Here is a 17468-nt window from a genome sequence, read left to right as displayed (position 1 = left end):
GGGAAGGTGCCATGCAAGGGGGTTGAGGTGTAGGGGGTGATGGAGAAGTTGACCAGGGTGTCCCGGAGAGAACGATCCCTGCGGAATGCCGTCAGGGGGGGTGAAGGGAAGATGTGTTTGGTGGTGGCATCATGATGGAGTTGGCGGAAATGGTGGAGGATGATCTTTTGAATGCGGAGGCTGGTGGGGTGATAAATGATGACTAGGGGGACCCTATCATGGTTCTGGGAGGGAGAGGAAGGTGTGAGGGTGGATGCGCGGGAGATGGGCCGGACACGGTTGAGGGCCCTGTCAACCACCGTGGGTGGAAAACCTCGGTTAAGGAAGAAGGAAGACATGTCAGAGGAACTGTTTTTGAAAGTGGCATCATCAGAACAGATGCGACGGAGGCGAAGGAACTGAGAGAATGGGATAGAGTCCTTACAGAAAGCGGGGTGCGAGGAGCTGTAGTCAAGGTAGCTGTGGGAGTCGGTGGGCTTGTAATGAATATTGGTGGACAGTCTATCACCAGAAATTGAGACAGAGAGGTCAAGGAAGGGAAGGGAAGTGTCAGAGATGAACCATGTGAAAATGATGGAGGGGTGGAAATTGGAAGCAAAATTAATAAATTTTTCCAGGTCCAGACGAGAGCATGAAGCAGCACCGAAGCAATCATCGATGTACCGGAGAAAGAGTTGTGGGAGGGGGCCGGAGTAGGATTGGAACAAGGAATGTTCCACATACCCCATAAAGATACAGGCATAGCTGGGGCCCATGTGGGTACCCATAGCCACATCTTTTATTTGGAGGAAATGAGAGCAGTTTAAGGAGAAATTGTTCAGTGAGAGAACAAATTCAGCCAGACGGAGGAGAGTAGTGGTGGATGGGGATTGTTCGGGCCTCTGTTCAAGGAAGAAGCTAAGGGCCCTCAGACCATCCCGGTGGGGGATGGAGATGTAGAGGGATTGGACGTCCATGGTGAAGAGGAGGCGGTTGGGGCCAGGGAACTGGAAATTGTTGATATGATGTAGAGTGTCAGAGGAATCACGGATGTAGGTGGGAAGGGACTGGACAAGGGGAGAGAGAAGGGAGTCAAGATAACGAGAAATGAGTTCCATGGGGCAGGAACAGGCTGACACGATCGGTCTGCCGGGACAGTCCTGTTTGTGGATTTTGGGTTGGAGGTAGAATCAGGCCGTCCGAGGTTGGGCGATTATCAGGTTGGAAGCTGTGGGAAGAAGATCTCCAGTGGAGATGAGGTCAGTAACAGTCCTGGAAACAATGGCTTGATGTTCAGCGGTGGGGTCATGGTCCAGGGGGAGGTAGGAGGAAGTGTCTGCGAGTTGACGCTCAGCCTCCGCAAGGTAGATGTCAGTGCGCCAGACAACAACAGCACCACCCTTGTCAGCGGGTTTGATGACAATGTCAGGGTTGGACCTGAGAGAACGGAGTGCGGCAAGTTCAGAGAGAGACAGGTTAGAGTGAGTGAGAGGAGCAGAGAAATTGAGACGGCTAATGTCACGCTGACAGTTCTCAATGAAAAGATCAAGAGAAGGTAAGAATCCAGAGGGAGGGGTCCAGGTGGAGGGAGAATATTGGAGGTGGGTAAAAGGATCCGTTGAACGGGGAGAGGACTCCTGCCCAAAGAAGTGAGCACGGAGACGAAGGCGGCGGAAGAAGAGTTCAGCATCGTGCCGAGCCCGAAATTCATTGAGATGAGGGTGTACATAAATAATTGTTCTTCAGTCTATCAAAATCCATTCCTCAAATACCCTCACTCTCCCATAAAAACTCACCCATCTAATACCCTTACTCTCCCATCAAAACCCATCCCTCTAATACCCTCGCTCTCTCAGTGAAACCCAACCCTCTAATACCCTCACTCTCAGTGAAAACCATTCCCGTAATACTCTCACTCTCCCATCAAAACCCATGCCCCTAATACTTCACTCTCCCACCAAAATCCGTCCACCTAATACCCTCATTCTCCCACAAAATCCATTACTCTAATACCCCCACTTTACCCTCAAAACCCATCTCTCTAATACCCTCACACTCCCACTGAAACACATCCCTCAAATACCCTCACTCTTCCATCAAAACCCATCTTTCTAATATGCTCAATCTCCTATCAAAACCCATCTCTCTAATATCCTCAGTCTCCCAATTAAACCCATCCCTCTAGTACCCTCACTCTCGCATTAAAACCCATCTCCCTAATACCCTAACTCTCCTACTGAAACCCATCTCTCCAATACCCTCACTCTCCCACTGAAACCCATTTCCGTAATACCCTCACTGTCCCATCAAAACCTATCCCTCTAATACCCTCACTCTCCCAATTAAACCCATCTCTCTGATACCCCAACTTGATCTCCCATTGAAACCCATTCTCTAATGCATTAACTCCGCTATTGCACACCCGCTGTCCTAACCTGAGAATCCAATGGGCTCCTATGGGATAACAAAGCCTTTTCAGCCTCCTTGGCCTTTTAGTCTGACTCCCTCAGACTCTCCCTCTTGCTCAGTTTAAATTTATTCATGCACCCTCTAAAATGGGTTTTGTGGCACTCAATGCTTTAATTTATAATATGAAGCGTCAACAGATGGGATATGCTAATTCATGATGTAGGTGATGATGTACTGCTGACATCAGCCAATCATGTGTTAGATTCTCTCTCTTTCTTGAAAGAGAGAGGGTGGAACCATGCCTGAGAATGATACGCTGACAGCAATGCTGATACACTGCTGTCCTATTGCATGGATGATGATGATGTCCGACCGGATGCAGGGGAATGCTCCAATATCTCCAAGGCATCTTCCCTAAGGGACAAGAGTACTGAGGGAGATTGAATCCCTCAGGACTGTGGCTTGGGGAGGTGAAGAGTGGGAGTTGGATCTGGCTAGGATCTGTAGTTGTTAAAATGGAAATCACAGAAATTTAATGTAAATAGTTAAAGGCAGAGTTTCATGGGGCTGAATTATCCCCCTGTCGGGGGGGGATGTTGATTGACGGGCGCGCTTCTGATCAGTGCCCCCGATCGGAGGCGCGGCGCCATTTTATGTGGGTGGGCCAATTAAGGCCCGCCCAGTGTGACGTCTGCAGGGAGGCACTATGCGCTCCCTGTGCGGGCGGAGGGGAATGCCTAAAATCAAGAGTGCGTTCTTTCGCGTATGTGCATGAAAGAGCGCTCATCCCCTTGAGGCTAAGTGCAGCCTCAGGGAGATCACCTCTACTTTCAAAAATACTAAAAATAGAAAAAAAAATTCCTTTACACGTCCCCTCATGTGACAAAGTGACATGAGCTGGGACATGTTCATAATTTCCAAAAAAACTTTATTACGGTTTTTAAAACCCTCCATGAAACCTCATCCCGCCCGTGGATGATGTTTCATGTTTTTTCCACTCCCCGCCGGGGCTCCTGGCCTGTTCGCTGAGCTTAAGATTGGACGGGCAGGTCCTCTAATTACTTTAATTGCTCTATCAATGGCCTCAGTTGGCCATTGACAGGTCGGCGGGCCCACAGCTGATTTTGCTGAGCCCCTGCCTTCCTGAATATTTAAATGGGGTGCTGTGACATCGGGAGTTCCCCCCGACATCATCCCGCGTCATTTTATGTGTCGGCAAACGGGCCCCACCCCCCGCTCGCCGACGGTAAAATCCAGCCCATGGTGTTGTTAAAATGTAGGATAGTATACTTGGAGGGGGAGGCATAGTATAAATGGTTAACAGATGGGATATGTTAATGTATGATATAGATGATGGTTTACTACTGACACTAGTGTGTTAGACTCTCTCGCGAGAGAGAGAGGTTGGACTCCTGCCAAAGAGCTACTCTGTAACCTGTGTAGATGTAGTCCTAATAAAACAAGTGTTAACCAGATACCAGAGTATGTCTACACTCTGTCTAAGAACCAAGCCCCACATCCAGACAGAAGGACCCAATCTCAGAACACGGTGGCAATGATGGAGACACCGATGTAAAAGGTGTTACCGAAGGAACCAGAGAGTGAAGAAACTATTGAAAGCAGCTCAAGAGATTTCAGCTGTAGTGGGGAGGCACACTGAGAGAGGTACAGCTGGCCGTACCCAGTGAGCAGTCCCTGCCCTTGCCCCATCCATTCGACTGCCACAGGCACCCACTGACAGGGCAGCAGAGGGAGTTATGGAAACGCCATTCTCTCTGGTATCAACCAGCAACAGGTCCTCATGAAATACAGCCAAAGCTCCAAGTCAGTTCCTTTCTTCATGCAATAGGCCTGGTAACAGGCAACATTCTCCTAGGGTAGGGTGTGCAGGAATCCACCGTGGATTCTTTATTTTGTCATTAAAACCATTGACACCTATTTTAACCTGCAGCAAAATTTGGTAATAGAATGAGCACATTTTAATGAGTGCTTGCAATGACCTGGAGATGCGATTGAATTATTCCTAACTGGCCTATTTGCCTAACTGGTTCTAGTGGATATGGGGCACTGAACGACGAGCAGAGTCGTGGGTGTTTGGAACGAGAAACTCTCCGACTTTCTGCAGACCAAAGGTGATCTTACTTTGGATCAAGCGGGTCCAGTAATGTGAGGCAGACCGAGCTTCCAGCGCTTAATCGGCTATAATTCACGGCGACTCTGAGGCTTCACATCGCTCTGTAAATTGGGTCGGTCCTTACAGAACGTTACACCCGAGTCCAGGTCAGAGTCGATAGAGGATCACAATGTTAAAGAGCTGGCACCTTCCCAGGGGGAACGTTAGTTGACACTCATACTTCAATCTCAGCTGAAAATCTTCTTCCCTTCAGAGCTTGGGTCAGAACAGAAGCGGCAGTAGAATCTTCAGCTGTCCTGAAGCTGTACGATCCCGGACAGAAACCTTGTTGGTTGTCTACAGGAAATTTCTCTCATTCCTGAAGGTGAGACAGTCTTGCCTTCATATCCTCAGCAAGTCTTCTCATTGTCCATAGTGGAGTATCCTCGGACGGAGAGAAGTGGGGCTTTTTTAAAAATTCATTCATGGGATGTGGGCTTCGCTGGCTGGGCCAGCATTTATTGCCCATCCCTAATTGCCCTTGAGAAGGTGGTGGTGAGCTGCCTTCTTGAACCGCTGCAGTCCATGTGGTGTAGGTACACCCACAGTGCTGTTAGGGAGGGAGTGCCAGGATTTTGACACAGTGACAGTGAAGGAACGGTGATATATTTCCAAGTCAGGATGGTGAGTGGCTTGGAGGGGAACTTCCAGGTGGTGGTGTTCCCATCTATCTGCTGCCCTTGTCCTTCTAGATGGTAGTGGTCGTGGGTTTGGAAGGCACTGTCGAAGGAGCCTTGGTGAGTTCCTTGCAGTGCATCTTCTAGGTGGTACACACTGCTGCTACTGATGTCGGTGGTGGAGGGAGTGAATAAAGAACAAAGAACAAAGAACAAAGAAAAGTACAGCACAGGAACAGGCCCTTCGGCCCTCCAAGCCTGCGCCGATCATACTGCCCGTCAACTAAAACATTTTGCACTTCCGGGGTCCGTATCCCTCTATTCCCATCCTATTCATGTATTTGTCAAGCTGCCTCTTAAACACCACTATCGTACCTGCTTCCACCACCTCCTCTGGCAGCAAATTCCAGACACTCACTACCCTCTGCGTAAAAAACTTGCCCCGCACATCTCCTCTATAGTTTTCTCCTCTCACCTTAAATCTATGTCCCCTAGTAATTGACTCTTCCACCCTGAGAAAAAGCTTCTGACTATCTACTCTGTCCACGCCACTCATAATTTTGTAAACTTCTAGCAAGTCGCCCCTCAATCTCCGTCGCTCTAGTGAGAACAATCCGAATTTTTCCAACCTCTCCTCATAGCTAATAACCTCCAGACCAGGAAGCATCCTGATAAACCTCCTCTGCACCCTCTCCAACGCCTCCATATCCTTCTGGTAATGTGGCAACCAGAATTGCACGCAATATTCCAAGTGTGGCCTAACCAAGGTTCTATACAGCTGCAGCATGACTTCCCAGCTTTTATACTCAATACCCCTGCCAATGAAGGCAAGCATGCCACATGCCTTCCTGACTACCTTATCCACCTGCGTTGCCACTTTCAGTGACCTGTGGACCTGTACACCCAGATCCCTCTGCCCGTCGATGCAGTTAAGGGTTCTGCCATTTACTGTATAATTCCTGCCTGTATTAGACCTTCCAAAATGCATTACCTCACATTTGTCCGGATTAAACTCCATCTGCCATTTCTCCGCCCAAGTCTCCAACCGATCTATATCCCGTTGTATCCTTTTACAATCCTCTTCACTATCTGCAACTCCTCCAACCTTAGTGTCATCTGCAAACTTACTAATTAGCCCAGTTACATTTTCCTCCAAATCATTTATGTACACCACAAACAGCGAAGGTCCCAGCACTGATCCCTGCGGAACTCCACTAGTCACAGCTCTCCATTCAGAAAAGCACCCTTCCACTGCTACCCTCTATCTTCCATGACCAAGCCAATTCTGTATCCATCTTGCCAGCTCACCTCTGATCCCGTGCGACTTTACCTTCTGTACCAGTCTGCCATGAGGGACCTTGTCAATGGCCTTACTGAAATCCATGTATATAACATCCACTGCCCTTCCATCGTCGATCATCTTTGTCACTTCCTCGAAAAACTCGATCAAGTTAGTGAGACACGACCTCCCCTTCACAAAACCATGCTGCCTCTCACTAATACGCCCATTTGCTTCCAAATGGTAGTAAATCCTGTCACAAAGAATCTTCTCCAATAATTTCCCTACCACTGACGTAAGGCTCACCGGCCTGTAATTTCCTGGATTATCCCTGCTACCCTTCTTAAATAATGGAACAACATTGGCCATTCTCCAGTCCCCTGGGACCTCACCCGTAGCCAGTGAGGATACAAAGATTTCTGTCAAGGCCCCAGCAATCTCCTCCCTTGCCTCCCTCAGTACTCTGGGGTAGATCCCATCTGGCCCTGGGGACTTATCCACCTTAATATTCTTCAAGACGCCTAACACCTCCTCTTTTTTAATCTCAACATGATCCAGGCTATCTACACACTCTTCCCTAGACAAATCGACCGCTAAGTCCTTCTCTTTGGTGAATACTGATGGGAAGTATTCATTTAGTATCTCTCCCATTTCTTCTGGCTCCACACACAGATTCCCACCTCTGTCCCTGAGTGGGCCTACCCTTTCCCTGGCTACCCTCTTGCTTTTTACATATGTATAAAAGGCCTTGGGATTTTCCTTAATCCTGGTTGCCAGTGACTTTTCATGACCCCTTTTAGCCCTCCTGACTCCTTGCTTAAGTTTCTTCCTACTTTCTTTATATTCTCCACGGGCTTCATCTGTTCCCAGCCTTCTAGCCCTTACGAATGCTTCCCTTTCCTTTTTGACTAATCTCACAATATCCTTCGATATCCAAGGTTCCTGAAACTTGCCATACTTATCCTTCATCCTAGCAGGAACATGCCGGTCCTGAATTCTTATCAACTGACGTTTGAAAGCCCCCCACATGTCAGTTGTTGATTTGCCCTCAAACATCCGCCTCCAGTCTAGATTCCTCAGTTCCTGCCTAATATTGTTATAATTAGCCTTCTAGGATCTGTAGTTGTTAAAATGAGAGTTACAGAAATTTAATGTAAATGGTTAAAGACAGAGTTTCATGTTGTTGTTAAAAAGTAGGATAGTATACTTGTGGGGATGCAGAGTATAAATGGGATAAATAGATGGGATACGTTAATGTATGATATAGATGATGATGTATCACTGACACTAGTCAGTGATTGTTAGATTCTCTTTCGAGAGAGAGAAAGGGAATCCTCTATCTTGTGATTGCTGAGATATTTTAAAGCACTGTAAATAAACCTGTTGTAGACTTTGAATTAGCGCCATCTCTGTGTTGCTCAGGTTTATCAGACATATAAAGTACAACTGGGGATGCGGTGGCATAATGGTATTGTCGCTGAACTAGTAATCCAGAGTTAATGCTTTGGAGACATGGGTTTGAATCCTGCCACAGCAGATGGTGAAATTTGAATTCAATAAAAATCTGGAATTAAAAGTTTTCTAACGAAACCATTGCTGATTGTTGTGAAAAACCCACCTGGTTGACTATAATGCCCTTTAGGGAAGGAAATCTGCTGTCCTTACCTGGCCTACATGTGACTCCAGACACAGCAATGGCCTTTTGAATGAGGGCAATAAATGCTGGCCTAGCCAGGGATGAATAAATAAAAAAATACCCACAGCAGGGGGAATGGGTTGGAGATGTTGATAGGCTCCCCTTGTCATCCCTGTCTGCTTTCAATTTCTAGTTTAGAAACATGGGCAGCCCAATTTCGGGCCCACAAGAGGTGCAGGGAATGATCCCTGAACCTGAAATGGCAAGGCCTGTGTTGTCCTCGGTATTAGGCCCGAGGCTTCATTCCCTTCAAACTCACGAGGCGCAAAGAGCAAACAATGACCGGGGAGGTAGGTAGCAACACAGAGACCTCAAGGTGGGTCAGGACCTGCTCTGAGGTGGCCAATCGTGTTAAAGGAGAACAATGTTCGGGTGAGTAAAAAAAATAGGCCCAGAGCAGGTACATGATGGCAAGTTTCCTTCCCTAAAGGGCGTTAGTGAACATGTTGGGTTTTTAACTGACAACCTGATGCTTCAGGAGTCCTTTTTACTGACACCAGCCTTTTTAATTTCCAAACTTAGCAAAAATAACAATTTAAATTTCCAAATGCCCGTGGGTGAGATTTGAAGTTCTATTCTCTGTGATCTGCGATGCACTGCCTGAAAGGGCGTTGGAGCAGATTTAATAGCAACTCGCAAAAGAAAGGTGAAAGGGGAAAAATTAGCAGAAATTTGGGGTAAAAGGAGAGGAGTGGGATTTATTGGATAGCAGACACAGGTACAATGGGCCAAATGGCCTCCACCTGTGTGGCGTTATTTTATGAATACTAGTCCAGTACCATAACCACTGCACTGCCGACTGTAACACAAACAGTACTTTCAAAGGCAGAAGCACAAAGATTTAGAGTAGATATTAAATCATTCTGTTCCTTTCAGATCCACCTTGTAGTAATTATCGTTTTATTTTATTTAGTGTGAAATGTACCTTTAAGAATAGTACCTGTTAGGAAAGATCACATGATCTGTAGTAACCAATAGGAGAGTAGCGTGGGCTACCTCAGCAGTCAGTGTGGAGATGGAGACAGAGCGTGTAGTTGTTGCTGAGTATATTGTAATAAACTTAATGTTTCCACCCAAGAAATGTCTGCAGGTCAACTCTATCATTAACAGCACAACTTGGCCACCCTGACAACACACCTTATCTCACTGCAATTCCTAAACTAACTCACCTCCTCATCATCATTCAGGTTGGGACCACTCTCGTCAATGGCTGCGGGTAGAAACAGAATAAATCATAGAATCAGAGAATCATACAGCACAGTGGAAGACTATTCGGACCATCATACCTGTGTCAGCACTTTTGTAGAACTATCCAGTTAGTCACACTCTCCCCTGTCCTCCCCTCATAGCCACGCAAACCTTTCCCTTTCAGGTATTTATCCAAATGCCTTTTAAAAGTTACTGTTGAAGCTGCTTCCATTGTGCCCTCAGGCAGCAGGCTCCAGATCACAACAACTATCTGGGTAAAAAATAGATCCCCCCTGTCCCCCTTGTTTTCCAATGACCTGAAACCGGTGTCCTCTCATTACTGACCCTCCTGCCGTTGGAAATGGTTTCCCCTTATTCACTCTATCAAAATCTTTCATGATTTTAACCACCTTAATCAATAACTTCCTCTTAAGCTTCTCTGTTCTAAGGTGAACAATCCCATCTTCGTCAGTCTCTCTGTGTAACTAAAATCCCTCATCCCTGGAATCGTTCTAGTAAACCTCTTCTTCCCTCTTTTCAATGTCTTCACATCCTTCTTCGTCTGGTGCCTGGAACTGGACACTAAACTCTAGCTGAGGCCGGACCAGTTTTTGGTACAGGTTTAACCTCCTGGCTGTTGTACTCTATGTCCCTACTGATAAAGTCCAGGTTCCTGTTTGCTTTCTAACAGCCTCCTCAACATCTCCTGCCACCTTCAAAGATACATCTACCCAATGTCTCTCTCTGTTCCTGCACCTCTTTCAAAATTATATCTTGGTTTTATGTTGCCTTTCATCTTTCTTCCTACCAAGATGTATCATGTTACACATCTCAGCATTTCATTTCATCATGTCACACGCCTGCCCTTTTTACCAGTCGGTGTCCTCCTGAGGTCTGTTACTATTCTCCTCGTTGTTTACTACACTTCCTCCTTGAGCCATCTTCAAACTTTAAAATGATGCCTGGGAGACTCAAGTTCAGGTAATTACCATAAAGAGCAGTGGAACCAGTACAGACCCTGAGGAACCATGGTTTTTAAAAACATTTTTATAATTCTTTCCTGGGATATGGGCGTCACTGGCAAGGCCAGCATTTGTTGCCCATCCCTAATTGCCCTTGAACTGACCATGCTCAGTCATTTCAGAGGGCAGTTAAGAGTCAACCACATTGCTGTGGGTCTGGTGTCACATGTAGGCCAGACCAGGTAAGGACGCCAGATTTCCTTCCCTAAAGGGCATTAGTCTTTTTTAATTCATTCTCGGGATGTGGGCTTCTCTGGCTGGGCCAGCATTTATTGCCCATCCCTAGTTGCCCTTGAGAAGGTGGTGGTGAGCTGCCTTCTTGAACCGCTGCAGTCCATGTGGTGTAGGTACACCCACAGTGCTGTTAGGAAGGGAGTTCCAAGATTTTGACCCAGCGACAGTGAAGGAACGGCTGATATATTTCCAAGTCAGGATGGTGAGTAGCTTGGAGGGGAACTTCGAGGTGGTAGTGAATCAGGTGGGTTTTTACAAAAATCAATCATAATTTTATGATCGCAATTCCAAACCCACGACCACTACCATCTAGAAGGACAAGGGTAGCAGATAGATGGGAACACCACCACCTGGAAGTTCCCCTCCAAGTCACTCACCATCCTGATTTGGAAATATACTGGCCGTTCCTTCACTGTCGCTGGGTCAAAATCCTGGAACTCCCTCCCTAACAGCACCGTGGGTGTTACCTACACCACATGGGCTGCAGCGGTTCAAGAAGGCAGCTCACCACCACCTTCCCGAGGGCAACTAGGGATGGGCAATAAATGCTGGCCTAGCCAGCGAAGCCCACATCCCATGAGTGAATTAAAAAAAATACAGAGACCAGCTTTCAATTGCAGATTGATTAGCTGAATTCAAACTCCACTGTCTGCAGTGCTAGGTTGTGAACCCATGTCCCCAGAGTTCAGCCCGGGCCTGTGGATTATTAGTCCAGTGACAATTACCACTACACCACCACCTCCCCGACCCAGTCTGAGAACTGCAACTGCCCTTTGAACCCTTATTACTTGAAGGAAAAGGTCCCAAGCATTGACTTCCTCAGCACGTTAAAGAAAATGAACTGCAGCCAATGTGTTCCTTTTTCAGCTTCCTCCTGGTGCCCCCTGACTGACAGGAAATATTCGTTGGCTCACAGTCCAGGAACCGAGTACATAGCACAGGGCTCCAGTGGAGGCCGACAGTGAGGTCTAACCGGACAGTGTTCTTGCTAGTGATGGAAATATTCAAAGTGAAGTCAATCATCCTCCTTCACCCAACATCCAATCAATCAGCTGTGGCTCAGTGGGTAGCACCACTCCCACCTCTGAGTCCGAAGATTATGAGTTTAAGCTTCGGGGTCTTAGGGAGAGACGGTGGTGTAGTAGTAACATCGCTAGACCAGTAATCCAGAGGCACTGACTGAAGCTCTGGGAACAAGGGTTCAAATCCCACCACAGCAGCTGGTGGAGTTTAAATCCAATTAATTAAAAATCTGGGATTGAAAACTAATCTCAGCAATGGTGACCATGAAGCTATCATTGATTGTTGTTAAAAAAAACCCATCTGGTTCACTCATGCCCTTCAGGAAAGAGGAAGAAAATCTGCCATCCTTCCCTGGTCTGGTCTATGTGTGACTCCAGACCCACAGCATGAAACAGCCCTTTAGAAATAACCTAACTCAGTTCCAGGGGCACTTAGTGAGGGACAATAAATGCTGGCCTTGCCAGTGATGCCCACATGGCATGAAAGAATACATTTTTTTTTTAAAGTCCTGCTTCAGAGACTTGAGCCTGCTATCCAGATGACACTCCCAGAGTAGTACTGAGGGAGTGCTGCACTGTTGGAGCTGCTGTCTTTTGGATGAAGGGTGTAAAAGATTCCATGTCGCTATACCAAGAAGCACGCTTCTCCCTGGTATCCTGACCAACATTTATTCCACAGCCAACATTACCAAGACTAGATGATCAGATCATGATCTCATTCTGCTATCTTACTGCTACATTCCCTACTTTACAACAATGTGCTTCAAAATACTTCAAGTCCTTTGGGCGATCCAGAGCTTGTTAAAAGCCCCATAAAAATGCAAGATCTTTCTTTGGATCACACCAGTTGCTGTCCAAGATCACTCAGTCTGTACTAGATTACTCTGGGTGGACTGGATCACTCTATTTGTACTGCATGATTTCACGTGTACAGCACTCTCAACAGACCAGATCACTCAACCAGTCACTTATTGGGATCGTGGCCGATCTGTACACTAATGCCATTTAGCTGCCTTTGCACTACAACCATTAATGCCCTTGGCTTGCAAAACTTAAACAATCCCCAATTTAAAACGATTCATTGAGGAGGTATCTCTAGAATAATAGAATGGTTAAAGCACGGAGTGAGGCCACTCAGCCTGCGCTGTGAGTGCTAGCTCTCTCAAGATCAAGTCAGCTAAACCCACTCCCCCACCCTTTCACTAAGGCCCTACATATTCTTTCTCTCTAGATGCTTATCCAACTCCTTTATGTATCTGCCTCCGGCAGTGCATTTTGGATCCTAAACATTTGGTGCAAAGGAAAGGTTCTCCACACGTCACCGTTGGATCTTTTGCCAATCCTCTTAAATCTGTGCCCTCTGTTTCTCCATCCTTCCACCAAAGGGAACAGTTTCTCCCGATCTACTCTGTCCAGACCCCTCATGATTTGGGATTCTTCTATCAAGTCTCCTCTCAACCTTCTCTTCTCCAAGGAACAGTCCCAGCTTCTCCAATCTATCTACATAACTGAGATCCCTCATCTCTACAATCATTCTTGTAAATCTTTAGAATTGTAATCTTTATCTCATATTGCCTATCCTTGTTCTTCCTGTGAAAACCTATCACTTCACACTTCTCTGCATTAAACTGCAGCTTCAACCTGTCCATCCATTCCACCAACCTGTCTACGTCCTCTTGAATTCTATCATAATTTTGTGCCATCTGCAAATTTTGGAATTGTTTCTTGTATGTCTAAGCCTAGGACATTAATATAAATTAAGAGAATCAGTGGTTCTAGTATCGATCCCTGGGGAACCCCACTGTATACCTTCTTCCTTCCTACCTGAGAAACCATTCACCAATACTTCTGATTGGTTCTGATGTAAGGTCACAGACCTGAAACGTTAACTTTGTTTCTCTCTCCACAGCTACTGCCAGATACGCTGACTACTTCTCGCATTTTCTGTTCTTATTTTGTTCACCACTACTTTCTATTTCCTGTCACTCAGCCAACTTCGTTACCGTGCCGCCACTGTCCCTTTTATTGTGGGTTTCAACTTCTCTCACAAGTCCATCATGCGGCACTTTATCAAATGCCTTTTGGAACTCCATATACACCACGTCAATTGGATTCCCCTCATCAACCTGCTTTATCACCTCATCAAAAAAGTCAATCAAGTTAGTTAAACACAATTTGCCATTAACAAACTCTTTGTCTTTCCTTAATCTGCACATGTCCAAGTGGCTGTTAATTTTGTCCCACATTATTGTCTCTAAAAGCTTCCCCCACCGGTGAGATTTAACTGACTGGCCTGTAGTTGCAGGGTTTAGCCTGATACCCTTTTTTGACCAATTTTCCAGTCCTCTGGCACCACTCCTGTACCTAAGGGGCATTGGAAGGCAATGGTCAGTATCTCCGCAGTTTCCACCCTTACCTCCCTCAGCAGCCTTGGATGCATCTCATCCATTTCTTGTCATGTACCAACAAACAGCCTTTCTAATACCTCCTCTTTATCAATTTTTACCCCATCCAGTGTCTCAACTACTTCTCCTTTCACTATGAATTCGGCAGCACCTTGTTCCTCATAAATATAGTCTTTACGTAGGAGACAGTTCCCTACTTGCGTGAAGAAGGATTTCTTAACTTCTCTGCTGAGTAACTGGCACTGGTTTTAAGGTTATGCACTCTTGTCCTTGACTCTTCCACTGGTAGAAAAGGGTCCTCCCCACCCCCCCTATCGATTTCTTTGAAAATCCTGCAAACCGCAATCAAATTGCTCCTTAACCAGTTAATGTTCCAGGAAATACAAACTCGGTTTATATAATCTCTGCCCATAATTGCACCCCTCTGATGTAACATTCTGGTGAATTTGCACTCCTTCCGAGGCTCATATATCCTTCCTAAGGTCCAGTGCCCAGAACTGTACACCGTACCCCAGGTCTGGTCTAGCCAGGGCTTTTGTACAGCTGCAACTAAACCTTCTCTCCCTTGTATTGTAGCCTTTAATATAAAAGGTGAACATTCCATTAGCCTTTCTAATTCATATATATCGTACAACTACGGTATAGTGAACCTGTGTAACATGTACTTTTAAATCTCTTTGGATTCCCACTGTTCCTAGATCCTCATCATTTAAATAATGTTTGAATCTAACCGTTTTGGGCCCAAAATGCATGACCTCAACCTTGCCTGTGTTGAAGGCCATCTGCCACAGATTAACCATTCAATCCATCACTCAATGGCTCTTTGTAATTTAATGATCCAGTCTACACTGCTTGCGATGTCACCAATCTTTGTGCCATTGACACACGTGGATGTATGACTCTCGATTGTTTTATCCAACTCTTTGATAAATACAGTGAATTGTTGAGGTCCCGGCACAGATCTTTGCGGGACACCATTGTCACTATCTTCCAGGTTTGATTACACACCCATTACCCCTGTTCTCGGTCTTCCATTGCCTAAACAACCGCCCTAACGAGTCAATAATTTACCTTCGTTTCTGTGAGTTTTCATAGCTAACAGTCTAGCTAACAGTCACTTATGTGCAAACTGATTGAATGCTTTCTGAAAGCCCATGTAAATTCAACCCATGGACATTCCCCAGTCACTAATTTAGTTACAGCCTCAAAAAATGTGATGAGGTTTGTTAGACTAGACCTACGCTTTACAAACCTGCCTCTCTTTAATCAGGTCCAAACTTCTCTAAGTGCACAGTCACTCTCTCCTTACTCACAGCTGCCAAGAGATTCTCCAGTTGTTAAACTAACAAGTCTATAATTTCTGAGTTACTCCCTTTCACTTTTCTTAAAGAGAGGAGTCACTTTCACAATTTTCCAATCTAAAGGAACAATTCCTGAAATGGCGAAGGTTATGACTAGATCACTCCAGGGTTCCTGGATACCTTTGGGATCACTGGATCCCTTGGGTGCACTCGATCACGCTGGGTGTACTACAGCAAACCCTGTACAAACGAGTAATTCGGAGTCTGTGCTGGAAAGGGAGCTAGTGCCTCCTGACCTCTCGCCCCCCTACCCCGTATTGTGCCCTTCCCTGATTTATCAACCATTCGAATGACAGACAGAAAGCAGTAACAGACATGTCTCTACACAAGGGCGCATCTCCGGGGGACACAGCCCTCGACACCAGCAGGAAAGTTTCACTGAGACACTCAGCTATCAGTCAGTCAATCTCTAGCCTCTCAGCTGGTTGTAGCTGTTTCTCAGCCAGCATCAAAGGAGGTGGTTTAGCTCAGAAATCACCTGACAGAAAGGCCCTTTTATAAGAGTCTCGCATGTCGGGGCATGAGCTGCATCCACATCATCACAGCAAGACGACCAAAACAGGATACCTGAGAGCGGGTGAGAACTCCTTCCCTCCAAACTCCAACCACAAGCAGCTCTCTCCATCATGGGCTGAGTGAACGACACTCTGGTGCAGGCACTCGGGCTCCCTGCATCGCACAAGTATCAGGAGGCTGCTCGCCGATGTTAAGGAAGTGAAATCGGCGAATATAAATGCTGTGGTAAGTATTTATGCAGTCTAACAGGAGAGAAAGAAAGCCCGGTATATAATAACAATGCTCAGAGGGAGATACAGAGGGAGACAGAGAGAGCCCAGTGTATAATTACACTGCTCCCAGAGAGAGAGAGCCCAGTGTATAATTACACTGCTCCCAGACAGAGAGAGCCCAGTGTATAATTACACTGCTCCCAGACAGAGAGAGAGCCCAGTGTATAATTACACTGCTCCCAGCGAGAGAGAGCCTAGTGTATAATTACACTGCTCCCAGACAGAGAGAGCCCAGTGTATAATTACACTGCTCCCAGACAGAGAGAGCCCAGTGTATAATTACACTGCTCCCAGACAGAGAGAGCCCAGTGTATAATTACACTGCTCCCAGAGAGAGAGAGCCCAGTGTATAATTACACTGCTCCCAGACAGAGAGAGAGCCCAGTGTATGATTACACTGCTCCCAGACAGAGAGAGAGCCCAGTGTATAATTACACTGCTCCCAGAGAGAGAGAGAGCCCAGTGTATAATTACACTGCTCCCAGACAGAGAGAGAGAGCCCAGTGTATAGTTACACTGCTCCCAGACAGAGAGAGCCCAGTGTATAATTACACTGCTCCCAGACAGAGAGAGAGCCCAGTGTATAATTACACTGCTCCCAGACAGAGAGAGAGCCCAGTGTATAATTACACTGCTCCCAGACAGAGAGAGAGCCCAGTGTATAATTACACTGCTCCTAGACAGAGAGAGAGCCCAATGTATAATTACACTGCTCCCAGAGAGAGAGAGCCCAGTGTATAATTACACTGCTCCCAGACAGAGAGAGAGCCCAGTGTATAATTACACTGCTCCCAGCGAGAGAGAGAGCCCAGTGTATAATTACACTGCTCCCAGACAGACAGAGAGCCCAGTGTATAATTACACTGCTCCCAGAGAGAGAGAGAGCCCAGTGTATAATTACACTGCTCCCAGACAGAGAGAGAGCCCAGTGTATAATTACACTGCTCCTAGACAGAGAGAGAGCCCAATGTATAATTACACTGCTCCCAGAGAGAGAGAGCCCAGTGTATAATTACACTGCTCCCAGACAGAGAGAGAGCCCAGTGTATAATTACACTGCTCCCAGCGAGAGAGAGAGCCCAGTGTATAATTACACTGCTCCCAGACAGAGAGCCCAGTGTATAATTACACTGCTCCCAGAGAGAGAGAGAGCCCAGTGTATAATTACACTGCTCCCAGACAGAGAGAGAGCCCAGTGTATAATTACACTGCTCCCAGAGAGAGAGAGAGCCCAATGTATAATTACACTGCTCCCAGACAGAGAGCCCAGTGTATAATTACACTGCTCCCAGACA

The 17468-nt window shown here is 46.4% G+C and overlaps 1 protein-coding gene across 3 annotated transcripts in view; it reads right to left on the bottom strand.

Annotated features, from left to right (window-relative positions):
• Positions 1–16017, bottom strand: part of shtn2 (shootin 2) — a 71768-nt gene extending 55751 nt beyond the window's left edge. For all 3 annotated transcript variants that reach the window (XM_078561902.1, XM_078561969.1, XM_078562058.1), the window contains exons 1-2: positions 15953–16017; positions 9323–9363 (exon numbers count right to left, since the gene is read on the bottom strand). In XM_078561902.1, the coding sequence (XP_078418028.1) occupies positions 9323–9363; positions 15953–16013 (102 nt within the window). In that variant the 5' untranslated portion in view covers positions 16014–16017. The remainder of the gene's footprint in view (positions 1–9322; positions 9364–15952) is intronic.
• Between the last annotated feature and the right edge of the window lie 1451 nt (positions 16018–17468).

This window comes from Cetorhinus maximus, chromosome 1, assembly GCF_964194155.1.
Source record: "Cetorhinus maximus chromosome 1, sCetMax3.hap1.1, whole genome shotgun sequence".
Lineage (NCBI taxonomy): Eukaryota > Metazoa > Chordata > Chondrichthyes > Lamniformes > Cetorhinidae > Cetorhinus > Cetorhinus maximus.
Note: the sequence above shows the minus strand (reverse complement) of the source record. Positions and strands in the feature narration are given on the sequence as shown.